This window comes from Hermetia illucens, chromosome 4 (assembly GCF_905115235.1).
Source record: "Hermetia illucens chromosome 4, iHerIll2.2.curated.20191125, whole genome shotgun sequence".
NCBI classification, from domain to species: Eukaryota; Metazoa; Arthropoda; class Insecta; order Diptera; family Stratiomyidae; genus Hermetia; species Hermetia illucens.
The window spans coordinates 108830840-108858225 of record NC_051852.1 but is presented as its reverse complement, the minus strand read 5'-3'; the positions used below and the strand labels follow the sequence as shown (position 1 = coordinate 108858225).

General features: G+C 41.0%; 2 protein-coding genes across 2 annotated transcripts; one reads left to right on the top strand and one right to left on the bottom strand.

Moving 5' to 3' along the window:
• The first annotated feature begins 1049 nt into the window (after window positions 1-1049).
• Window positions 1050-13684, top strand: LOC119655825 (glycosyltransferase-like domain-containing protein 1-like). Its single transcript, XM_038061931.1, has 4 exons — window positions 1050-1375; window positions 6017-6299; window positions 6364-6858; window positions 13267-13684. Exons 1-4 carry the CDS (start codon window positions 1303-1305, stop codon window positions 13517-13519), a joined length of 1104 nt encoding a protein of 367 aa, XP_037917859.1. The 5' UTR covers window positions 1050-1302; the 3' UTR covers window positions 13520-13684.
• Window positions 13685-19006: 5322 nt separating this feature from the next.
• On the bottom strand, window positions 19007-27163 carry LOC119653607 (leucine-rich repeat protein 1). Its single transcript, XM_038058369.1, has 5 exons — window positions 26490-27163; window positions 26188-26430; window positions 19690-19802; window positions 19367-19555; window positions 19007-19306 (listed from the first exon to the last, which is right to left on the bottom strand). Exons 1-5 carry the CDS (start codon window positions 26952-26954, stop codon window positions 19078-19080), a joined length of 1239 nt encoding a protein of 412 aa, XP_037914297.1. The 5' UTR covers window positions 26955-27163; the 3' UTR covers window positions 19007-19077.
• Window positions 27164-27386: the final 223 nt, after the last annotated feature.

The following is a 27386-nucleotide window of genomic DNA, read 5'->3' as shown; positions in this document are numbered from 1 at the left end:
TAGCTCGTGTACAATCACCTGGTTTTCGCCACCGTGGGCCCATCTTCCAATTCGAATAACAGGTTTCGCTTATATTGCGTGAGTTGCTACATATGATCCGACTGCACTTTACACAGTTAATATATACATTGCGCTTGGAACCGATCACGTTTCATTCCTCGCTTTTGAGACCCACATTCTGAGGCTTCAGCTTAACGAGTAGTCTCTCGGGACCATCACCATCTAAGATGTTTTTATTGAGTATCTAGACCACCACCTTGTGGGTTTTGGTAAGATCTCTAGTCTAACCAGCCGCACAGGCTCTGTTTGAGGCATCATTTCAATCAATACAGATGGCATAATACCTTAGAGTTTTTTTATTCTGCTTAGCTTCGGGCTACCTCGTGGTTTTCCAGTACATAGCCCCTTTTTCTTGATGTCATAATAATAAAATCTAGTTTTAAATTACACCAGGGGTAAGAGGATATGGGGAGTGTAGCCTCCTTAAAAACTTGTAGCGCTTCAAAAGGTTGATTTGGCAACTCCACCCGCGCAGTGACGGGAAGGAAAAGGAGATTGTGTTTAAGATAGAGAAAATACCTTCAAAGTGGCAGTGGTCAATGGCCCTAAAAAATTATGATGTCCCGAAAGAAGTGTATTTTCATATCATTAATAAGATTATTGGTAGGGAAATTGTCGTCGCGACACCTTTTGTACCCTTTTGGGGCAACATAACTTTTTAAGGGAGCTTACAACATCTAAGTTTCCTTTTCGAAGCGCCATAGTTTTTTAAGGTAGTACAAGGGAGATTTCCCACTTCTTCCTCCATAATCTATCCACCCCCTATGTCGATGGGTTGAAAATGCAACCTTCACAGGCTTTCTATTTTCGTAACAATTTCAATTTTTCAAATATTCCAAATTTCACAAACTTGCCGCCTGTTATCTACTCTGATATGTACAATACTCAAAGCAATTTAAGTACAACAATCGGCGCTTCCTGTAGTAAAGAAGCACATGGACACGCATACACTCATCAAGCTGCTCTGCCCATTCTCTCGGCACTCAGCTGACATTTGTCTTTCCCATTGGCGGTTTGTTGACACATTTTCGACGTTTGCTGTTGTAGAAATTTGATAAGGGCGTTGATTGTGCGGCCGGGCCGGCGGAATTGTTTTTCTGCCACAAGTGTTCGTAGTGAAGTAATCGATCGATTCGAGGATGGTGCACGTCGCCTGCAGAGTAACCGTTCGCGACTATTGATCCCAAAAGTCTCTAAAGCTGCCTCGAAATTGCCAGTCGGTGGCACGGATGCTAATCAGTCATGGCGAGGATTCTTATCATCGAACCATTCTACGGTGGAAGTCACAAACAACTTCTGGATACTCTCCTTGAAGGTGAGTAGCGGTTAGGGGGTTTCTATGTAGTTCGAAATGTATGATTTGAAGTTATCAGCCCACAGTTTCCTTGTAGAAACTACCCAGCATGCCTTTCTCTCTTCGCTACTGAAGTGGGATGCATGGCTCCATCCCTAGTTGAAATCCAATTCTTATCGATCTAATGTGGCAAAGGTATTCGCTGTGTGCATTTTTTTGGTCTTTTAATTGTCCCCGGTCATCAGCACAATAAGCTTTGTCATCTTTTGTAAGAGAGGTCAAAACTGATAACTCTTCGGGGGAAAGTCGATAATTCGAATTTATTGAGCTGCTGCACTTAATTTTATAATTTAATCTGAGTCCATGTAAAATACTTGATGGTAACATTTGACCTAACGGGGTACTTTGCTCCCCGGTGTACTGTTTTTCATTTCACTTTTCAGATACAAAAAGGGGAGGGCGCTCGAACCTCGTAAAAAACTCGGCTTCTCGCAACTATCCTTTTTATCATGATACTCACAATAATGTCAAAATGTTACCCCATGGAAATATCTATTCATCGGGCCCCATCAGTCACAGTCAGAAGACTAAACGCAGCTTATATCATGGTTTGGCCTCTTTGAGTTTTCTGGTAGTGCCTCCTTCAGTAGTGTAATTCAGTTCTCTTCATGTTGAACGTCTTCTCAACAATATTATATATTTTCTGAGTTATCACAATCTCGGCAGATGCTGGATTTGCTGGATTGCTGGAAAGTGCCAAGCATTTAAACTCAGACGATCCTACCTACTTAAAAGAAAAAAATGGACATTTCATGACTTAGTGGGAGAGTAAGCCGATATCATTAGCGTAATTGAGGCGTTTGACCCCAGAGGATATGACCCATTGAACCCTCCCCCTCCCTTCCTCCAACATTCTGCATATGTCGCTCTGGCAATAATTATTAATTTCTTCGCAATGCCCCTTAAGATACACTCCCTGTTCACGCTGGGGCCTGCAATATGAACTTCTCATACTACTCAACAAACATTCAGAGGCTGTTAATGTGGTCAATACAAAAGATTCCAGAGCGAAAATCAGTCCATCACGCTTTCGAGTTGTTTCTTGGGGCACTGTAGGATGACTTTAGCATATATTTGAAATGATATTAGCTATGCAAATACATTTCCAGTTACCACAGTCTAGACAGGTGTCCTTCTTTAGAATCTAAACAATCATCCACTTCTTCGACCCACTCAGAAAGATCTCAAACGGTAAGTATTTACCAATGAGTGGAAACAGCAATTCTGCTTGTATAATTGCTTGAATTCACAAAATCTACTGAATTTCTTGTCCAGCTTAAAAAATGCCCTGTCGTATGAGTGGGGGCTTAAGAATACACTTCCCTGCTTGTCATAGGCGGCGACTAAAAGAGATAGAAATTTGTGGGCTAGCAACCTGCAAATTTTGAAACTCTACTGCTACCGAAACGTCAACGCCTCGGATAGGGTCTGTCCTCACGGCAGCGACCTTTGGCTATCGAAAACGGACTATGATTGGTTTCTAGAATGTGCGCACGTTCCTCGACAACGATTGCGAAGGTCCTCAGAATGTTTGCTTTTTCCAACTTGAGCGGGAATTCCAGCGGTATAAACTGGTCATTTTGGGCCTAGGCGAAATAAGAAGAACGAAATAAGGTGGTGCAAGTCTGAAAAGTACTCCTCTCCCTCTTGCGGCATGTGCTTTTGTATGTGTATGTGCCAAGTGGTAGCAAACGCGAATCCGGTGTCGGGTTGCTTAAGGCGGCTACAGCAGGAGACGCTCTTTTGACCTGGTAGCCGGTTTCTGACAGACTTCCTAACTGTTAGATTTCGTCCAGGTTAAGAGGCATCACAATTGTACAATGCTACGCACCAATGGTGACTTCGGATGAAGTGGAGAAGGATGCTTGCTATGAGCAATTAAACGCGGTTCAGGGGAAGCTTCCTAACGGTGACATTATGATCGTGATGGGGGGTGATCTGAATGCCAAGGTGGAATCTGACAGCACCTTGCTCGGAGATGTGATGGAGAAGCACGGTCTTGGGGGCCGTAACGGTAATGGTGGGAGGTTTGTGGATTTCTGCAACTGGCTCATCATTGGTAGCACCCTGTGCGAGTATAGAACTTGCCATAAGGTCAGTTGGGTTTCAACTGACCGACGTCATATGAGCAATCAGATCGACCACTTGACGATCAGCAGTAGATTTAGGAGTTGTCTTCTGGATGTGCATAACAAGAGAGGTGCTAATATCGGCCTCGAAGAGGATCACCATCTGATGGTCGTTTACGTTCGCTTGCGTGTTGCGTTCGCCACTTCTCGCAAGGTTGGAGAGCTGCAACCCCCTAAGCTCAACATCGACCGCTTGTACGGCTCAGCTGTTGCTCGTGGGTGAGCTATTTTGCTAATCGAGCGGCAGATCTACTGAGTAACGCTCCTGGGAATATCGATGAGCATTGGGCCGCCATCGAAATGATCTCTTATGAAAACAATGGTGGACGAAGGGGTTGAAGGCCCTACTGAGCGCTGCGAGTGATGGCCGGTATGACACGCTTGAACTCCGATACCGAGTGAAATCCCGAGAAGCTTAGCTTTCCATATGCCACGACAAAAGAGAATTTGCTATTGCGCTGGTCAAGAAAGCGGAAGATGCTGCAGATCGCAATGATTTCAGTACTGTATATCGCATCACGAAAGAGCTGGCATGTGGTCGGAAATTTTTCGATGGTCCTGTGAAGGACGTTAACAGTCGACTTCTCATCCACGATAATAAAAAAGTGAAGAGGTGGAAAGAACACTTCACCAGGATCCTTAACGGTATTATATCCGGCGAGGTTACCCCTCTTGTGGATGAAATGGCTAGTCACCGTAACATGTGGATACGAACTGTCCCCCAAGCAGAAGAGATCAATCAATGCACTCAAAAACAGTAAAGCCGCTGGGCTGGGCAGTTACTGCAGATCTGCTGCTTCCACTCGCATGGAAATCTTTCTCAAAGAGTGGAAGAAGGGGATAGTCGTTAAGATTCCAAAAACGGGCGCCCGTTTTGAGGAGAGGTATCTGCGTGCTCCTTGCCGTCGCAAAGATAATAGGTAAAATAAGCCTGGAACGCATCAAAGAACATATCGAAAGCTTGATCGACAGAGAGGTTTCCGCTCCAGATCCTTCTGTATCGACTACATCAACACCTTACGGATCATTTGGGAATAGTGCGCGGAATTTAGATTTTCGCTACACTTACTCTTCATCAATTTCGAGAAAGCTTTCGATAGCGTGAACAGGGGGTGTATCTGGAGTGCTGTACGTAGGAGGAACATTCCGGAGAAACTAATAGCTATTATCAGAGCGACATATGATGGCATAAAATATCACGTGCGGCACTAAGGTAACATCTCGAACGATTGTGAGGTCCAAGCGCCCTGTTCGGAGGACGTGGAGAAATTCAATGGACGATGACATCTTTCCCCAAACACCTCGACTACGCTGATGACACCTGTTTGCTCTCTCACCGGGTCCTGGGCCTTGGCCAAATGGCTCTCAATTTGGAGAGAGGAAAATAGAGTTGGATTGAAGATAAACACCAACAAAACCAAGGTTCTAAGTCTGACGGGTCATCGCACTCTTCTTATTCGCATTAATGGGCAGAGTATCGACAACATCGATCAATTTGTATATCTAGGAAGCGTGGTTTCTGCAGACGGCGGCACCAAACTAGATGTTGCCCGACGTATTAACAGCACTAGATCCGTTTTCGCTTGCCTGTCTAAAATCTGGAAATGCAGTTACCTCAACATTAAGATTAAGTTGATATTGTTTTGTGCTAGTGGAAGGAAGAGTTACGTCGGTATGTCGACCTCTAATAGTTAATTGGAAGGCAACAATTATGTTAAGTATGTAGTAGCCTTACATTAAGAAAGGGTGATGATGTTGACTAATGAGTGTAGCTTTATCGGAGAGTTCTGAAGCTGAAACATAAACCAGCAGTGATAGTGGGTAAGCATATTTAACCCACATAGGGGTCTATGGCAACCACATACATATATGTATATTATATGTGCAACCTACTCATTGCCACTTTTGCTTTCTTATCAACACACTTACAGATATTTGGTCCATACGTTGACATAAATGCGCGCCAATGTTGCAAGTTACTTAGATGTACATTCGCAAAAAAAATGATTGAAATGGAATCTTTAAGGCTCTATTTTCGGATTGTTTTGCTTGCAATCAATGATGCATTTGATATTATCTTGTCTGGAGGACACAGTGGAGTTCAATTGATAATAACATATTTTCTCAAACTCCTCGATTACGCAGAAAGAACATTTGCTTATTTTCTTACTGAGAACCTCGGACAAATTGTTGGCCCATTATTTTGTGCATTGAGTGATTCCCTTTCTAGATACTTATCTTAACAAATTACTCAGTTTCCAAGCAATTTTTACCTAGATAGATCTCCGCTGACAAATTTCCTTTCTTGGGAAACGTTATTTCGTTTCCTGAGGTCAAATGTATTCAAATTCAATGCCGTACATCTTCGAATTACTTTCTTAAGAAGCATTCAACTGCTGGCGACTTTTTTTATTTATAATTTTTGTCTACTTCAATAATATTTGTGACTGGCATTTACTATTTTTATTTGCAGGAATAAATCCAATAGACTACGAAGTGTTCAGTCTTCCAGCAAAGAAATGGCATTGGAGAGCTCGTACAAGTGCTTTATATTTTTCACAGACCATCCCTATGGAACATCAATACCAGATACTTTTCACTAGCTCAATTCTAAATTTAGCGGAACTTCTGGGCGTACGTCCTGATCTAACCAAATGTAAGAAAATCGTTTACTTCCACGAGAATCAACTCATATACCCAGTTCGGGAAATAAAAGAACGCGACTGCCAATATGGGTTGAATCAAATCATGACATGGTGAGTAAACATACATCAACCCTGCACTATTGCAAAAATCGAATGCTAACCTAACACATTTTAGTTTATCTGCGGATGAAATAATTTTTAATTCGAACTTTAACCGGACATCATTTCTCAACAATATCGTGCCATTTCTCAACATCCAATCCGACTTCAAACTGAAACATATCCGCGAGAAAATTGAACCAAAATGTGAAGTGCTGTATTTTCCGATCAAGTTCCATAGAATGCCACAACGGATGCATGACGATGAACTCGACATGGACTCTCCGACGTCTCTGCATTTGATCTGGCCTCATCGATGGGAACATGATAAGAATCCGCAACTATTGACTGAAGTATTGCTAGAGCTAAATAAAAGGCAATTAGATTTTAAGGCGACAATTTGTGGTGAGAATTTCCAAACCGTTCCCGAATGCTTTGAAGGGATTCGTGAGAAACTGGGACCAAAACTAGTTAACTTTGGATATCTAGGACGTGAAGAATATTTTAGAGTGTTACTTACAGGGGATATCGTCATATCGACAGCCGGTCACGAATTTTATGGTGTTTCGATGTAAGTATGCGATTAGTGCTTTTACAAATCAAATTTTCATCTACTTTATTGCCGTTAGTGTAAGGATTGACAATGATTTCTTAAATACTTTATATCACTATACGAAGTACGCATTAATTGCCAATAATAATAGTAGCAGAAACCTTGCAGTATAGTAAGCGTGTCGGCGTTGTGCAACTAATAGTTTCAGATAAACGAATATAATTTTATCTTTTTATGGGTCTCAAATTAGTCTCTAGCTTCTAAGTGAAATTCAGTTGCTGGGCTTGTGGATGATGATCATTTAATTGTCATCTAAATCCTATCTTTTCTGCCAACTCAGATTATGAGATTATTTTCCATAGCAAAAGTGTTTTACATTCTAAATAATGGAGTTTGAATTGGTTCATTCATCTGATTTGCGGACCTGAACAAATGTTTTGAAATTTCAATAATGTTTCACGAAAATATTGCATTGAAACTGCCCGTTATCATCTAAAGACGTAAGCATTCGCGCATTTTTATCTATTCTTCACTGTAGGGGGTTCTAAGTTGATAAGCTGATATTTAAGCCGATAAAGTTTTAAATAAAGATCCATATCGGTGAATAGATACTATTTAGGTCTAGTTTTGGAATCGCTTTTGCTTAGTATACATATGTATATACATATGCTTCTAATCGACAATCAATCCGTTGAATTTCCATATACACTCCCAGTTACTAATGCAGAGAGCACATTGTCCACGATAGCCTCAAAGAGTTTTAGACAGCAAAAGAAGGGGATTAAGAGTTTTTCTTGGACTTAGTTGGCTGAGAATCAGCTTGTTCATTTCGTGTCAGAATGCAGATTTTGTCACTAGCATTCGGGCTTATCTGACGCCTTGAGCGTACGATAAATTATTATATGTAATAATTATAAAGTTGAAGCTGGTCTCAAGTTCTGTTAAATGAAATAAAATGAAAACTATGATGAAGAGAAGGTCGCGGTTTGAATCTTACTGGTGGCAGAGGGATTTGTAGCATGCCTGGTTGTGGGATACCAGCAGACTCAGCTGTGAATGAGTACCTGAGTCAAATCAGGGTTATAATCACGGACGGGTACAATGCTGATCACATTCCCTCCTACTATAACGTTAACGTCTTGAATGTAGTATTCTAATTTCCTGCAAGGCCGAGATCCAAATGGATTTTTCACCAGCCAACTATATTTATAAGATTAAAGCCTAAAACAAAACGGATATTATGTTGTCTGGAAATGTTTTCTTAACGGACGGAAAGTGAAATCTCTTCTGTGTCAGGTTGGAGTAACTTGTAGGACTCACGCTCACAGAAACCATTTTCACTTGGAACCTCTGTGAAGTTTTTAGCAGCATTTAATCGGTACTTCCAGTTGACTTTTCTGCTCCTATCCCGAGCGATTAGATTTGCTTCTGACTTCAGCATTTCTTTTATAAGGTTGTGGGGTACGGTATCTAGCGACGTCGCTCAACCTCCTCCCCTCCATGAACCTCAGACAATGGAATATAATATGTATCGGGGCTTGAGTAAAGCGGCGCATTCGATGCTCGCCGTATCCGAAGCAACGCAAATCCTGTCCCGTAAGAAACTGTAGATCCGGTGTTAGTTTCATTTTCGTGCCTTTTTATTTCGCAGTATATAGAATCACAATATGAATCCAGAGATTGTTCCCAGAGGTATCACATAATTATTGCCGTTTTCTGTACAGATCCTTCATTCCCGCGTTGCCCATCGTTCTGCCCCGACAAAAGTAGAGTTTAGAAAACTTGATTTGACAACCTCCAGATAAGCTCTGAATTTATGTTAGCTCCCCAAAACTAGGCATTATTCTTATTAAACTATTCTATACTATTCTTTGCTTTGCTTCCACTGTGCTGGAAACATTCCTTCTAATATGCACGGTGATTTTAACATTCCATTTGAGAACTTTGTTTTGCAATCCCGTCTGATCTGGAATCTATCTTCACGCATCAGTTTTAAAGCACTACTACTTGTAGTTAGATCCCGATGTAATTCTTCCTGCTCTTCCCTCAATCTCCTCGTTCGGAGACGAGATGTTTCATTTCTTGCTATGATGAAAACGCTGCTACGCCTCCGTTATACATTGAGAATTGAGGATCAGCTATGGAACATCTTTTACATTGTCCTTCCTACCTACACAAAAGCCATAGTGAATCAACTAAATTTGCAGAGAACCTTCAATTGCCGCTCCACTCGTCTTCAATGTCAAGAAAGATAAGCTTCAAACAACTAAATATCGAAGTATGTCAGGCGTCTCTGGCGTTTGTCATAACGCTTCTCTTTGCAAACCCTCATTTTAAAATCGTTAGCAACTATTTTAAGAACGTGATCTCTAACATACAATACCAAACTTTCTAACATCTCATATTCTATTTTAACTGCAATAAGGGAAATGTAGTTGAGTTTTGTTTTTACAAAACATGTTTCGGGGGATGTGATCGCCGTTGTGATTTTCCTCTACATGCCCATGCCGTGTCGTTGCCGAACGCATACTTCGCCTAAGCATTCTATCAAAATTTCGGCACAGTTCATAAACTACCGCCATGTTTGCATTAGTTTCTGGAATTTATTGGAAGAAGACCGGGTGGGGATTTCATTTCTACTACAATAATATTTCTTGTAGCATTAGATGCCGCAATCTTACTTATGAAAAAGGACAGTTCAATGAGATGCAATAGCTGCGGCGAAGTGGTGTCATAATAGGAACCGCCTCAATCATCATAGGCTTTCGAATCCCCTTTTCATCGACACTTAGTGCAAAACTAGTAGACAACAAACATTTACCTCACCCAACGTGTCCAATCTTGCGCTTGGTCAGCTATCATGCTCTTAAGTTCGCAACTGTCTCCAACAACTTCACCACCCTAGAAAGAGTTCCAATGCAACAAAATTCAATGCTAGCACCGTCGCCAACTTCAATCCAATCGACGCGCTTTTGCAACTCAATAACATTGACTTTCGACTCAAGACCTCTGAAATTGAATAGTTTATAGACAGATATTGTATCTATTTTAGTCATACAGGACACGAAATTCAACGGTAATCCGTTACTCCACTCGTATGGAAGTTACCGAATGTTCAGCACCAGTGGAGGAGTAGTGGTAAATACATTACATAATGCCATAGTGTGAGCTATCATCTGAAATCCTGGACGATGCCACCAAAGCACAAGCTATATCTACTCAATTCGAAAATGCTGAGGTCGAAGTTTTTAATCTATGCATATCACACGCATCTAGATTTTGAGCCGGAAATGGGCCCAACATTATTTACTTTCTAGACTGATCAGAATGGCTTGTGTTTCAATGAGTTATGGCATTCCAATCTAGATAGCTGAACGGGAAAAAAGGCTATAAATTTCTCTATTTGGGTTGCTCAGAAACTCAATACGCTGTCGGTATTGCCATCTCAGAGGGTTACCGTGATGTCGACATTTTACCACTGTCGCTGATTGTAAATCCGTTGCCCATGAGAACTTCGCACCTCAACATTGGCCGTTGATTGCTGTCTTACGAATCGAGCCACTAATAAAACAGGGCGAGGAAGACATTGACTCGCCACGTATTAAATGTTATGTTATTTTCTTGAGATTACCAACCATTACGAATGTGGAAGAATCGTCTAAGTTCATCAATCGAGATACTTGGATTGACGATGTCCAAACGAAATTTCGTGAAAAGAAACGCCTCTACCATAAGTTCTCCACAATAAAACCCTGGCCATCTGGCAAATTTACAAGAATGCCAACCGGGAAGGAAAGAAAGCAATTGCTGTTACCCGAGCACCCCATCACAAAGATTTTTACGATAAACTGGACACACGGCATGGCCAGAGAGGTCTACATTTACTTGTCAAAAGCAGGCACCAACACACACACACATGAAACAGAAACAAGGACGGAAAGTTACTTACCGAGCCGCCATGAATAGATAGCGAGAATATTTCAAGCAGGTTTTATCAGAAAAATTTGTTCATCCTCCACTTCCGCCAGCACTGCCGACATTTGGAGCAATTTCACCTGCCAGCCACTGAAATCAAGGAAGCAATCAAATGAATGAAATCAGGGAAAGCCGCAGGACCTGACGACATCGCATCTGAACTCTGGAAAGCGAAGAGCTGGGACCCAACACTGTGGCTCAGTGAGTTCTTCAATTAGGTTACTGAGGAAGGTAGAACAGCATCTGACTGGCAAGAAAGAACCACAGTTGTAATATGGAAAAAGAAAGGCAGTTCAAAAAAACATTGAAATTACCATCCAATTTGGACTTTTGAATGCATTCTTCTCAACCGTATTCGCAACATCGTTCAAATAACCGTGAATCAAGCCAAGTTTGTTAAAAACTGCGAAACTGCGGACGCAATACACGCCGCGCGGTTACCCATGGAGTAACACCGTGAGAATCATCTTCCTCTTTACATTGCATTTCTGGATCTACAAAAGGATCTAGACGTTTGACGATATGAAACAAGAATTCATCTCGTATGCTCTGCGACAACACCTAGTACCAGAAGAACTCGTGCACTGAGTTAAATTGCTCTACCACGATTCGAAAAGTAAAGTTTGAAGTGTAACGGGTATATGAAAATCGTTTCGTCTCTTTATCGGTTTTCATCGAGGAAACGCCCCGTCACCATTCCTCTTTGTTCTTGTTATGGACACTGTTACACGGGAAATCCAACGTCCAGCACCTTATACACTGCTTTATGTGGATGATCTTTTCAGCGTCTCATAGCAAAGCTCATCCCGAGCAGCTTGTCCAAAAATGGAATGTACGCTTCATGTAATATGGTCTCAAATTGAATCTTAATAAAACTCAATTTTTGTCTGCCGATAGCCATGAGTCAGTGACAGCGACCTGCCCAGAACTAAGCGATTTAAATACCTCGGGTTAATGCTATCAGCCAATCGATAAACGCGTTCTAAAATTCCTTCACGTATTAGCACAACTTGGATAAAGTGGCGTTTCACAACTGGTGTTCTTTGTAATCGACGTATCAACGAACATCTCAAATCTAAAATTTACTGTAGGGTTTTGACTGACTATAAAAAATGAACGGCGTTTCTCGGTAATAGACGAAGATGTTGCGTTGCACTAGTGAGTAGCACTAGTGAGACGACGCCTTGATCGCATCCGAAATGAGGATACCCGCGATCGATCGTGAAAAAAATATGAGAGAAGCGTCTTCGATGGTACGGTCATGTAGTTTGCGCTAACGAGAATTCAATTGCCAATATTGGTGTGAAGATGGAAGTCGATGGTAATTGGCTAAAAGGCCGGCTGAAACAGGGTAACTTGATACACTGGATGGTGATCTGAAAGCCTCGCGACTCGATCGATTGATCGATCACGACGAGCCGATCCTGCTTGTGAACGGGAAAAGGGCTAAAGACCAACATCGGTTTAAATGTGCAATATTCAACTACGTTGGAAAGAAATTTAGTAAGAGGGTCTTTAAAATATATTCCAACAAGATCGAATTCTAAGATTCGGCTAAAATTTTTTTCTAATTCTGTTGCCAAATTGGCAGACGAAAGATCTAAATGGAGTGCGCCCCTGAGAATTGCACAAGTATTTCCTACGTGATATCAGCAAGGTCCACTCTTATGGTAGATTCCTTACTCACCCTATTCAACTTTATGCTATAAAATTTCGCAGCAATTAGCCTAGATCTGTAGTACAGTTTGCACCTAGTATTCTAACTTAACTGCTATACCATGGATAGTATAAATGATCAATCATGAGAAGGCCTTAAAGTCGATTTCAGAGCTTAAACTCAATTCGGTACTGTCATCGCACCATATAAGAAAACCCCGACCTAGTCTTGCCAAACTTCGATCCAGATTTCTAAAATTACACTGAATAGACCATCTTGATAAAAAAGTCCCCGGAATTAAAACCGTGTGGTGTTTCTACTGACTGGATTTAGTTAAGGACTTGTACTTGTACTATCTTGAAATTCTTTTGTTCTTTAACTACTTTACATTTCTGACTCATCATGTAACAGCTTAATATTTTTTTGAAGACTAGAGGTTCGAATTCCATTGCCTAGATCAGCAAGAAAAAATTGATATTTTTCAAAATGATGCGAGACAATGCACCCGACTGCACTGATTGCAAACGTGATGATGACATTCATACTTAATGATGTACACAACGTGATGGCCGAAAGCCCGCCGAAACTCACTTGAACTTAAACTTCTCATGATTTATACTAATTTTCTCTATTAAGCAAAGATTGGTTCTTATGAAATTTTTGATGATTTAGTTCCTATATAAGCGCACCCTTAGCGTGATCATTTTTGTCTACAGTCTGATTAGAGATTATTAGAGAATAAACAAATATGTGATAGCCATTGATAATTCTATTAATTTACTTATTATTTTCAGGCTTGAGGCGTCTTACTGCGGCTGCATGCCAATCGCACCAAATAAACTTGTTTATCCTGAAATCTATCCGCCCGAGAACCTCTACAACACATCCAACCAACTCATCAAAATGCTGTACAACTGGTGTCGGAATCCAGCCCTATTTAAGAAGCATCGTGATAAATTCTTTCAATGTTTTTCATTTGACAAATTCTCCGCACAACATCTCGTTCCAAAATATTTGGATAAGTGGAAGATTCAGACAAATATTTAGTTTTTAATGTCCAAAGGTGCATAAAATATTTTAATTTTATCCTCTAAGCATACATACATACATATGTATATTCCAATCGTAACTCGAATTTTTTGTTCTCGTTTTTTGCTTACATGTACAAAGCGTATCAAGCTGTTGTTATAAAGTGAATTGGTTTTACGCAAAGTATGTTGTTTGCATTGGTGAATTCATTTTGGAAAAGTGTAACCTTAGGATCCGATCATCAAAATGTTCTTTTAAATCAGTCGAATGACCGTGCCTTCACAATAGTCCCCTATATTTCAAAAATAATTATAATCTGCAAAAACAATGAGAAAATTTATTAGAAAGACGAAGTAGCTTTTACGGTGATATCACAGCCTAGAAGAGAAAGGCCCACTCTAGGCTCAAATCGACCCAACCTTCGCGAGATAGCGATGGTCTATCACCTAGGGTAAGTGACGAACTCGATTGAAACAGGCAGACCCTACTACTCTACTGAGGATGGAAAATTATGTAATTTGTGTCCTCTAGGTAGCAACTGTACATGCTTCATGTTCATAGAAGGTGTACACTATCTAAGAGTTCCATTTATAGTTTTGAACGACAGAACCCATCACCGCTAAAATCCATGGCCGCGCGGGACTCTCTGGCCTTGTTGCTTCCAGCATAGAGCTTAAGGGAATATATACTTTATCGCAGCAGTGCATCACCTCCATATATCCCAACACTGACTGCAGGTACTCCGGTTATATATCTCATTCCATTAGATATTAATAATCCTGAACATCGATGCCGTATACTTGCCATCGAATATCGGAATTGTAGTCATGCAGAACTTTGTGAGTAGCAAATCAATATTGAGCGATGCTTACAGAGCTCTAAAGGTACGGCAACAAAAATGGATTATTCTCTCTATTCTCTATGCGATCCTAGCAGTAAGACTAGGTGATAACAAAGCAAATTCTACGTCAAGATCCTTCCTTTGGTTGCCTATAAAACCTGAAACGTAGGTACTCGTATTTCAAAGCAAAGGACGAGAGTAACCGATGTATCATTAGACAGAGAATCAGTGGATATCCCACCTCGTTATTGACTGGGTAGTGAGAAACTTTGGTGGCAGTTTTGTGCATAAATTCGGTATTGCTAGCACTTATCATTGGTGAATCATTAAATTAAGAATGATGACAGTGAAAGTCCGTTAATGCAGCTCCAACGATTAAGACTACTTGGTGTCATGACAATTTCTCTAATTTCAAAGTAGAATTCTTTGCAACGTACATATATTAAGATGCAATGAAGTTGGTCCAAGTAAGCCACTTTAATGGAGATATCTTTCATTTTTTTCCAACCAGAGTAATTAAAATATTCACCTTCAAAACGAGCACTTCGATTTAGTCCATACGATAGCTTAGGGGGCAATGTGATGTTAAACGCCTTTTTTCCTCCTTAAGGGACAATAAAAATACTAATCTAGAGATCTTGGGTTCTTTCATAAAGATATGCCGGCAGCAATCCTTAATTAGTAGAATAAATGTTAGAAATAACAACATTGGGTTCAAGGTTTGTGCCGGTAACTTTAGTTGTGGACTACGATGAGATGCAAGCATGCTTTGGAGGTGGCAAAAGAAAGTAGATTCATCCTGAGCTATCTGTTCGAGTTCTCGATCAATCACAGACTAACAATCTTAAATCTCTCTTCTTAACTTCTTTTCACACCTTTGTGAAGTATAGGGCATCCGCCCAGTTAGTCGTTATTGTTATTTTTCCCCATTTTGTTTTCAATGTGAGTAAATATCAGTTTCATTATCACCACACTTGTAAATGATAAGTCTAGAGAGATAGAGAGCTACGAAACGAAAGCAAACATATATGACACCCGCGATTTGAGCCCCATACAAGGAGATCGAGATGCTGACGCTTAGCCAACCTAACCATCGTGCAGTCAGATCAGTGCAACAAATTAGGTGTCTGATAAGTGGCTTCGGCCAAGAAGCCTCAACAGCTACCTAATACCCACTCTGAGGAAATTTCTAAGGATATGTCTTCAATCCGATAACTTGCAATTGGTCTCCTTGTAGCAGGTTGGTGTTAGTTGTAATTACCTCTATTTCTGTGGGCGAAACAGAGCAACGGAGGGGCGTCCAGCCAGTTAAGCGATCTTTACGAACAGAATGCATCTTCGCTGAATGAGCACACCTGTTTAGAGCTATCGTCATGGTTACCACGCCATAAGAGCGCTAAAGCATAAAGTTTTTATTCAAACTTGAAATAACCGTGAGGAAACTTTCAAAATGCTTAACCAGGCCTATAACGATGTTGGCAGGAACCTTCCCAGTTCTTTTGTTCAAGTTGTCCCGAGAGAGAGAGGTGAGGATGGGGAATGGGTCGGCCATCCGTCAACCACAAGGGTTATCGAAAATGTTACGGAAGTAAAGCCACTTCTGGATTCTGATCGTCAGTTATTGATTTGCCTGATAAGTAAGGAGTTAAGAACTTCCTACAGCACCGTTTAAATTATCATTATAGAAAATTTGGCAATAAGAAAAGTGTTCGCGAAATTTAACCCAAAAATTTTGAGTGATGAACAAAAACCGAATCGGTTGCAAATTTCAACATTTTGAAAAGCAATAGAGGAAACCCAAACGGATTTGGTTTCGGCAGCATTTCCACAAGTGACTTATAGAAAGCGTTTGCCGTGAAGACCGAGTTAATACAGAGATATACCGTGTGGTATTGATTGCGGCTGCTATTTTAATTCTTCTCTGAGAGCGAGAGCGATTACGCGGGAACTCCTTTCAAATTGCTTACAGTAATGACTTAATACATGCTAAGCCCAGACATAGGTTTTTTCCGGTGTGACGACACTGACGAATCCCGTTTCCAGGGTGTCAAATGTTTCGAGATATTACGATGGTGAGCCCCTATCTAGGTGCTGTTCGCCGAGATACAAGACAGTTGTATTTCTGTGCGAATCCGTTTGCAACATTGGTTCATGCTACTCGCTTCCTCTGCTCTTTCCTGGTCCACGAAACAGTATAAATCATTTATTTCAAGGGTAAAAGTAAGTTCTAGATTGACTGCTTTCTTCAGGACGCTTTAAACTGCCTCACAGAACATGCTCTCCTTGTCGGACTTACAAGTATACTGCTGGTTTTGGCCCGTAGAATATAGTTATCATCTACCCCTTATAGTTGTCCTATTTAAATAGAGTCAGAAAACTTTTTCAATTGGATTGTAATAAGCACTCATAAATATATGCAAAATTATACCAGATCTACCCTTAATTTAAAAACTCAGGGCAATTCAGAAGTTTAACGCTAAACCACGAATCTACACTAGCGTCTTCTGGCTTGGCACTACTTCTCGAAGAACCGGCTTAATAAAAAAAAACTCCAGTCGTGGTTTGCCAATTTTTTTTTTTTTTTTGGGTACTCCTGTTGCCATCACAGTTCACTCAAAGTTGCTATGGTTGAATCACTACAATCGCTTTCCGACTTTTTTGTGATGGTGTTTGGTCTGTTTGCTTTCTATTTTGTGGAACTACTCTTACTATTTCATTGTCGCCAAATCTCTGGCATTTTCTCCTTCTTCCCTTAAGCGTTTTCTATCCGGGCCAAGATCTCGCGATGCGTAGCAAGTAGCTGCGTTATATGCGTATAACGATTTCCATAAACCGATACATGGAATGTGGCACATCAACCACGTCTCCAGACCCCAACCGAATTTTCGAAGAGCTTGCACGATTCCTGCACTGTTATAAGCTACGTAGATCTGAGGCGCTATCTTGAGATAGTGAATTTCATTATATTGCACAGCTCGCAATATAATTATGCCCTTTCCCATTTGATGTATCTAATACCATATTTGTCTTTCAATCAACTTATTCGCTTTTGAATATCAGTGGTGAGTATGCAGAGAACATTACCACAGAACAACCTCAACTTGCAACTTCAACCAGCATTTGGAAATAATATCGACAGCGAATCGAGCACTGTTAATACGTCGGGTGCCATCAATTTCGGCGCCGCTGTCGCAAAAGTAACGCTTCCCAGATATACAGTTGATCAACGCTTTCAACAATTTGTCATTAATGCAAACAGGCAGAGTGCAATTAGCCATCATGAGGGATTCCATAGCATGGAGAAAAAATTTCGATGACAACATGCAGTCCTGGCTCCAAGATTTTACCTGGATGCAACACGTTATATACCGCTGTGACTATTGCTATTTGTCTAGAAAGACCCTATAGGGTAGAGACTTCCAGATACAGTCGCCACTGACCCTGAAGAGGATATAAAGCCGGGATTAAAATTCCCCACATTGTTCTATAATAATCCGGAAGGTGTTGAGACTGTTTTCTGCCGATCCAAGCTTTTGAGATAATACTTTAGATTATTTTAACTTGCACTAGAAATTCGCGTTTTTTTCAGCTACTTTCTGGCGGTCTTCCAGAAGCATCGGTGGTATGCAATAATGTCCAGCAGCGTCTCTGCCTACATCATGTTATTTTGAACGATTATGCAGATATTTTGCTGGATGGCAGCAGCCGTCATTTTCTTGAAGATCGCTCTGCACTTATTGTCCTTGGATCCGGTCCATACTCTCTGACGAGATAACTTGTATTGTCAGCAGGGTTAAGACTTCATCAATGATTTTTCCTAAAAAGGGAAACTTTTTAAAATTTTAATATTAGCCTGAGCGTCGTTACTATACCACAGGTGTCAGGTCATATGCAACCTATTCCTAATCGTTTACCAAATCATAATCCCGTGTTATATCGCTTAGACTAGATGGTGAGTATAAAATGAGGTGGATAAACTTGATTCAGCAATAAACAGCAATCGTTGCTAACCAGCAAAGTTAAATTCTTCAGTGGCGGAATGGCTTAGTTGATAAAGCCCTAAGCTCCTTCACAAAGGCAGACCTTTAAAATTTTACAGGCAATGCCAGTCTTCATGTATTCCTCGGAGACTTGGGTTCTTAGCAAGAAAAATTACAAACTCTTGGCCGCGTTCGATAAAAGATTCCGTAGCCTACATAATGACAAAATTTATGAGCGTTGCCATGACCGTCGAGTTGTGGATAAAATCAGGCTCAATAGGTTGCGGTGGGCGGGTCACTTAATCCTTATGGATGAGGATGATAATAATAATAATAATTGTTGGCGCAACAATCCATTTTGAATCAGGGCCTTGAAGTGTGTTAGAGGATGATCAGGCCCGAAAAGTTTATAAGGGCAATATCTATGGTAGAAAAAGAAGCCTTAGATAGAGCGATGGCGTAGGCCAGGACGCCAGACAGCTTTTAAGGATATCAACTTGGTGGATCTCAACGCAAAACCGGGATGTCTGGAGTCTCTTATTAAGGCAGTCCTAGACCTGATACCGGTTGTTGCGCCATTGATCATGATGGATAGAACTAGAAAAATTCTCTATTTGGAAATCCGTGGAAAACTGTAGAAAAATGCATATGGAATAAATAAATATGACAACAACAATCAATACATCCATTTAACAAGCAGTAGAGTCTTTATTCAACTGTTCTTAGAGACTAGATACTTTCCACATTATAAATTATCAAAAATGTATCAAACTCTGTGAACACTTTTCATTCTCGCATAGCACAACGTCGCCATAAATAACATGTTCTCGACTAAACGTTAAGTTCTTAATAAAATTAAAACGCATAACAACTGCCTTTTGTCTCAACTCGCCTGAGTATGATAAACGCCCGCAAAGACATCTGGGTGCCTCCAACAGAATATCTACCATATCACGTGGAAGTATTGAAGGATTAATAGGAAGGCTGTAAACAAAAATGGGAATCATTTTCAATATATTTCAATTCACCGTAGATAGCACTCACTTTTTGGAAATAACAATGCGTCCTGACAACTCCCAAAGCGGTGGAATCTTCTTCTGTGTCCGATTTACAGGCTCAGGCGCTTCATGACTTATCGAAAAATTATTACCCCAAGTATTGAGGTCATCAAACGCCATGTGATTTATGGATTCTGGCAATGACTCTAGTTTGTTTTCTGATAGGCTAAAATGTCTAAGTAAGAAATTGGTTACTACAAATTTAGGCTACAAAAAATACAATTTAATTGTTTCCTCAAATTGTACACCATTTATTTGAAATGAGAATTATTTATTGCTGAAAAGATGGAAATGAATTTGCTTATTTACCTTAATGTTCGCAGTCTTCGTATCGCAAACGGAATTCGTTTTATTGCATTTTTATCCATCTTCAGAATTTTCAATTTACATAATTTCACTAATTTGTACGGGAAAGCGTCGAGCTGTAAAGAAGAAATGGGTTACTTTTGTTGATGATAAAGAAAAGGAATGCCCATGTGAAGGATAGGGGAAGAAAACAGAAGAAGTTTAGGGTAACGTCGGATACTCAAATTATTTAGCATCTAAGTAACTATAAAACGCATAAATAATGTTATGTTGACAAAAATCCATTTTGTGAGAAATTAATGATAAACCCGTTAATGGAAGTAGGACATTGAAATTGGGAATCGAACACCTTGAAAATCATGTTTGATGCCGCTGTTTCGTCCGAAACCCTGGCAATATTTTAGTAGGTTAATGAACTAAAGAACTAAAAAAAAGAGGCCACTGCTACGACTTAAGATAACGAGACGAGAATGCGGCGAACCGAATAGGGACGGTATCAGTAAGCCCTTCGAGTCGCAGTCACTGGCCAAGAAGAAATAAGCCTTTTCAGCGAGAAAAACTGAAGAATCGAAAACTCGTAAATTCAATTGTACATAAAGATGAATAGCAAAAATGGATAAAAAGGAGATCCGTTCGGAAATAATAATTATTTTCAAGTAATAATGCGCTAGTATCCTTCCACAGGTGAAAGCGAATCCAAAGCTGCCGAACTTGGGCGATAGTGTGAGTTGCATCAAGTGAACATAGAGAGAGGATCTTGTGCTGAAAAAGATGTTAGGTGGCGAAAACGGGAGATCCATAGGCATATGAAGGTACACAGATCGCTTTTGTTAGCTTGCCGGCAGAAGCAGCTATTGAATTGATTACTGTAGGAAAGGTAAAAATAGATTGTGTTGTGTGCCGACTCAGATATCATTAAGGAGTTGCTTTAGGTGCCCTGAATACGTCCATTTTGCAGCAGCGTGCACCATTTAACATAATAGATCAAAAAGTTGCAGCAACAGCGGGAAACAGAATCATTTCATCAAAGATTGCTTCAGAGATCCATGATACATGTTGTACAAAAGGTAAAAAGGAATTTCAGCCGGTTTTAGATATGCGACATGCAGAAGGGAATTGAATCGCGAGGCTCAGGGGGTTGATACAAATCAATTTTAACCAATGCGAGATAACTCAAAACCTACTCGCAAAAACCATTCGAGTCTATAAACGTGGTGTGCAATATGCGAATCGTGCCGCAGCAAAAAGAAAGTAAAGCTCATCCATTGGTTCAACAAGAGCCGCCTTTTCGATTCTCGCAGAAGTTAATTCTGGTACTGAACCTCAAAAATCGCCTGGCATGCCCTCTTCATATCACTTTCTCTTTTGAACACTATGGGGAAAATATTGAGGAGTATTTACAATCAGCTGCACCCGTTTATCAAGCTATCAGAGTAACAATAGCAATAGACGTGGATGTAGTTCGGGGAGCGTTGGTCGTTAGTAAGTGCTGGGTGGTGGTGACGCCAGATGCCAAGAATGTCTTTAACTCGGCCAACTGTTAAGCTTCATTTAGAATCTACGCCAGAAAAAGTTGCAAAAGCTTCTCACAGTTCTAGCAAAGATGGTGCTTAATATGGGAGACACTAACATAGACTGGCAGGTTGCTGATCGCATCGTACGTGAAATCCAGATTACTCTATGGTGTTCCTGTTTATACGGGACCATTGGACAACTCTGTAAACTAAATAAGAGTGAGTTCAACACATCCATCATTCGCACTGACGGTGTACAGTGCAGCATCGAATAAGGCAACTTGCGTCATCGCGAGAATGAATCATTTGGATTTTCTAAGGAATAAGGCGCACAATCTCTACCAGAGAAGGAAGGTGAAGTAACTGCGGAGTTTCGAAAAGCTACTAGGAAGAAACTGCACAAAAGATGGTGGCAACGGTACGATAATTACGAAAGGGCCGCTGGGCCCTATGCTAATCTCGAACAAGGATAATTGAATTACGACCTAAAGTCTTAAAATTCCTTGGGTGATATGATGTTTATCTCTAAGGATGAAGGATGAAAGGAGGAAGTTCCACGGTTGAATCTCGAGTTAAAAATGCTAAGATCGGTTTCGAGGAAACCCGTCTAAACACTGATCTAGGAAGTGGGCATCCCCTGCACTTCAAATTAATTCCAAGATAAACTTATTTAAATAGTATTATTATACAACTAATAGAATTAAGAATTAGGTATAGGTATAAATATAACAACATAGCAACAGAACAAGTGCTACTGAAGGAATAATTTTGCCTTTTTAAAAAAAATAACATCTCATTATATTCCGGCCCAGACCTAATAGTTAGTATTTTACAGATTGAAGAGAAACGGAAAAGGATTCAAGTATACATTCCATCCGGCGTTCGGGAATGTTTGGCTTCATGCATACAACCGATTCGACAATATTTTCATTTTTCAGCATTCGCCATTCTGTTCCACGATGTTCACTGACATAGACTTCTGCAAGAGAGTGGGTACACAACAGTGGAAAAAGCAATTCAATATCTACTAAATGAATACACAAACATGAATAAGAATAGAAGAATATAAACAAAAATAATGGACTATAGCTATATTCTATGTTAATCCATTCTAATTGTAACACGTTTGCGTGCTTAATATAAATTTTATTTATTCAATATTTGGTGGTGTATCCCCCTATCTAAATTACTTCCCATAATCTATTTGGTTTTGATTGGACGAGTTCATTTGTATCATCACAAACGGCACAGCAACCAGTGCCTGTCTAAGCCTAGATTAATAAGGAACTTTTAACCCCCCTGTTTTGCACCGAGGTCCACTAATTCAATACTCTTAACAGCTATCTGGCGTCTTAGCCTACACCATCGCTTCATTTGAGACAGGATCTGCCAAGTCTACTTTTCCTACAAGAAATATTGCCCCTATTGACTTTTCGGTTGAGTATATTTGCTGAAAATGTCAGTCGAATGCAGAGGGAGACCAATATTGTTGACCGGGCAGCAGGCACCTTGGACGACTCGCTGGAGAATATTGATGAGCATTGGACCGCCATTAAAAGTGATCTTTTCTCCGGTGCAAATGAGGTTGTTCGCCACGTCTCGAAGGGCCGTCATAAAGTTTGGTTGACTGCCGGGATTCGAAAGTCGATTATAGATCATTAGGAAATTGAAGGCTCTTATTGTTGCTGCCAGTGGAGTGCGGAAGTGATGCGCTTGAGTCGCAAATCCTCGAAAAATGAAGGACTTTAACGGTAGACTCCTTATCCATCGCCATGAGTAGCTAACGAGATTTCGAGAAGGTTACCCGCCTTATATATATGATTGCTATTTTTCCCTATAGTGTATAAGTATAGTGCGTCAACCATATCTATGCACCATCGTAATGCAATTGGCGTCCTTCCGTAATGTATGACCTACCCACTGATTTTGCTTTCCGATCAGATCGTCTATGGGTGACAGGCCTGTGCGAACGAGTTCTTAGTTTGTAATAGTATCGTGCCAGCGTACTCCGAAGATATTCCACAGAAACATGTTAAGGAAGGCTTGGATTTTTCAAGTGATAATTAGAGCCACTTAAAATGTATTACTCCAATATGGCAACACAGAAAGAACAGTAGCGCAGAACAGTCTTGGTCTTGAGATAACTGCATTTCCAGATTTTAGACAAGGCAGCCAAAGTGAAGCGCTGTTAATGAGTCCGTCAGTAGAAACCAGTATTCCTAGATATACAGAATAAGCGAATCCTTCGATGCTCTGCCCATTAATAAAGACAGGAATAGTGCAATGGACCGCCAGACTGAGAGCCCCGGTTTAGTTGGTGTTTATCTTCAGTCCAACTCTACTTGCCTCTCTTTTCAAATCCAGAGCCATTTGGCCAAAGTTTATGACCCGGTGAGAGAGCAAACAGATGTCATCAAGATCTTCGAGGAAAGATGTCATCATTCATTGAAGTCCTCCAGGTTCCCGAACAAGGCAGCATGAAAAACATCACCCACTGTGTTGCGATAAACACATTTCCAGATTTTAGACACGACAACGAAAGCGAATGTCAAGTGATATCCTGTTCGAGAAAGGCAGAAACCACCCTTCCTACATATATATCGATGCTATGGGCATTAATGTTTTATTGGTGCTTACCTTCAATTCAATTCTATCTCTACCTTTTTCCAAATCCGCAGTCATATGGTCAAGTTCTATGACCCGCTGAGAGATTAAGGAAGGATGTTATGGTCCATTGAACTCCTCCACGTCTTCCGGACAAAGAAGTATGAAGAATGTTATCGATAACAAGAGAAAATAATATCGGTGAAAAGAACTCTGGCGGACTCTACTTTGGACCTCAAATTTCTTTGAGATTTTACCTCGATGCAGCACATGCATTTTATGCCATCATATGTCGCTAAGATAATAGCTATTAGTTTCTTCGGAATGCCCCTCCTGCGTACAGCACGCCAGATACCCTCCATGTTCACCCTGGCAAAAGCTTTCCCGAAATCGACGAAGAGCAAATGAAGCGAAATTCTTAACTCCGCATATTGCTCCAAAATGATGCGTAGGATGTTGATGTGGTCAATGCAGGAAGATCGGGAGCGGAAACCAACCTGCCCTCTGTCGATTAAGCTGTCGAGATGTTCTTTGATACGTTCTAGACTTATTGTAGCTATTATCTTTGCGACGGCAAGGAGCACGCAGATACCCCTACAATTGCCACTCTCAATGCGGGTCCCCTTCTTTGGGATCTTGACGATCATCCTCTTCATCTAGCCTCTGGGAAAGATCTCGGATTTTCAAGCAGCAGATTTGCAGTAGCTTTAGGTACAGCGATAAATAGCTCTGTGGGGAGGTGCGCGGTATCGCAGTTTGAGCGCGTCACGCCCGCCATCTCTCGCAACGTTCAATACAGCTTTCAAATCCTTTCGTTCATCAATCCGTTTACACAATTCCACAGATCTTATGACAACTTTTGGGACGGGGCCAACGACCTGTGTAGCACCCGAGGAAAGAATATTTTTGGTGGCGGCTCTATGCTAATCGATATTCTCAAGCGGGTTACTCAGTATATCCGATCAGCAATACAGCTCTCCTACTATCGAGGGACAACCGGATTATACAAGCGGTCGATGTTGAACTTAGGGAAGCAAAACATAAAACCGAACATAAGCTTCCATCAGATGATAATCCCTTTCGAGGCCGATGTCAACGTATCTCCTGTTACGCACATGCAGGAGACAGCTCCTAAATCTACTGCTGATCTAGAAGTGGTCGATCTAATTGCTCTTACGCCGTGGGTCAGTTGAAACCCAAGTGACCTTATGGCAGGCGTTATGCCACCGATGGCGAGACGATGGAACTTACAGAAATCTACGAACCTCTCACCATTACCGTTGCAGTCGCGAAGACCGTGTTTCCCCATCACATACCGAGCAAGGTATTATTAGATCCCACCTTGACGCTCAGATCACCCACCACGATCACAATGTCAACTTTAGGAAGTTTTCCCTGAACTGCATTCGATTGCTCGTAGAGAGCAGTCTCCTCCTCTATATCGGAAGTCCCCGTTAGTATGTTGCATTGTACAATTGTGATACTCCTTAACCTACATCGGAATCTTGCAGTTAGAAGTCCATCAGAAAACGGGTTTCCAGGTTAAGAAAGCGAGCCTTGCCGTAGCCGTCAACAGCTCTGCTACCACTTGGCTTTCCAGAGTACAGAAACGAGCCGTAAAAGGGAGAGGGAGAGTCCTACCATAATACTTCGCTTAGGCTCAGAATGTCCAGCTTATATGGTTTGAATTCGTGCTCAAGTTGGAGAAACCAAGAATTCTGAGGACCCTCGCTACCGTTGTCAAGGAGCGTGCATACATTCCAAAACGCGGTCATGGTCCGTTTTCGATAACCAAAGGTCGTAGCCGTGAGGTCAGTCCTTATCAGAGGTGTTGTTCACGTTTCGGTAGCAATAAAGTTACAAAATTTGCAGGTTGCTAGCCCACAATTGGTGTAATAAGTGTATCCTTAAGCTATACCCCACCAAGGAATGAATGATGAATGTAGCCTACGTGAAGACCGCCGCTAACTGAAGAGACTGCCGCGTTCAGTGTGGATCTCACATGGTTTACTAGCTTGTCCCCACCTTCCGCCAAAAGTTCCGCTTTCTTGCGTCCAATTTCTCTGGATATTGCCACACTTGATGGTTTAGCAGCGCGCATGCCATCATTCCCAAGAAGAAGAATAGGTTAAAAAAATATTGAAGGCTCTATTGACTGCTGGCGAGTTATGGCGACCGTGACACACTCGAGCTTCAATACTATGCGAAATCGCAATAAGCTCAGCGTAACGTCGTAATAAAAGGAAATTATTATTCAAATTATAATCTTTTTACTCTTCCTGTGCAAAAGGCAAGGACTATTGTGACTGAATACTGTACTTAAGATATTATTGGAAAGATATAAGATAAATAAAACCGGGCGCTGTTTTTAGAAAAGTCTCACCTGGTTATTGCTCAAATCCAGCGTTTGCAACGAATGACAAATTTCTCGATTGGCGAGGAAATCCCACCGGTCTCTGTCACTGCACTTTCCCAGTTGATTATTGGCCACATTCAATTCAATGAGGCGTAAACGGCCAACATCCTTTGGTAACTTTTGCAGCTTATTATCCGAGAAATTCAACACGCGAAGATTGCTGAGTGTGCAAATCGAAAGAGGCAGCTTTTCGCGTCCAATTCCAACAATCTGTGAATAGAAAGCAGACTATAAGGCGGGTGACTTTATTGATATTCAAAACTCCCTACCGATAGAAATTTCAGATTCCGAGGGAACCCCTTCACAGGATATTCTGATCGATTTTGAATGATCATTTTGTCACTGGGCACATTCCGCGCGGGAATCGGTGTCATGGAAAGCGTGCCTATCCCGATTTTGTTCATCTCTCGCTTGTTTTCCAGACCTAGTTTCAGAGCGTTTAGAAAACATTTCAACTGCACAGGATCGCACGTAATCAAAATATTATGCTCTGGAACTTTGAACGAAATGGTCGCCTTGCCATCTTTCACGAAATTCGTGAACACCCTCTCGAGGTTATCCTTGACTTTGTAGCGGACGCCAGTTTTGTTTTTAACCGTGAAATGAATGATGAAGAGTTCGGCATTCTCCTTCCCAGGCGGATGGAATCCAAGCGCCAAAGTAGACTTGGACGACGAACTTTTCAAGTGCGGACATTGTCGATTCACCAAGACCGTGTTGCACAGAAGTTTCATATTTGGTGGCTTAGCAAAGAGTCCACTGGATCATCATTATAGATCTAATGAAACTTGAATAATTTTCCCGAGTTTACATAGAAAAAAACAAATGTACGTGAAAACACTTGGACTTGGGCGCAAATTTTGATGTGAACGAAAATGTAAACAAGAACCCAGGAGTGCTCACTAGTTGGATGTTGGCAGGAATGGGTGTTTTCACCAACGGTACAGTGTACATCGTATAAACAAAACAGTGTATTTTGCATGGATCCGAAATGTGTAGTAAGAATTCCACAATAAAATTTTCTGTTGATCTCCTTTTAGGGCGGCTTTAATTAAAGTGCTCTAGATATAAAAGGGAATATTTCAAAGTGTCAAAGTTTGTTTTTGATCCAAAACCCATTTTGCTTGGACGAGTATCCAGACGATGGGGTTGACAGTTCTCTATCC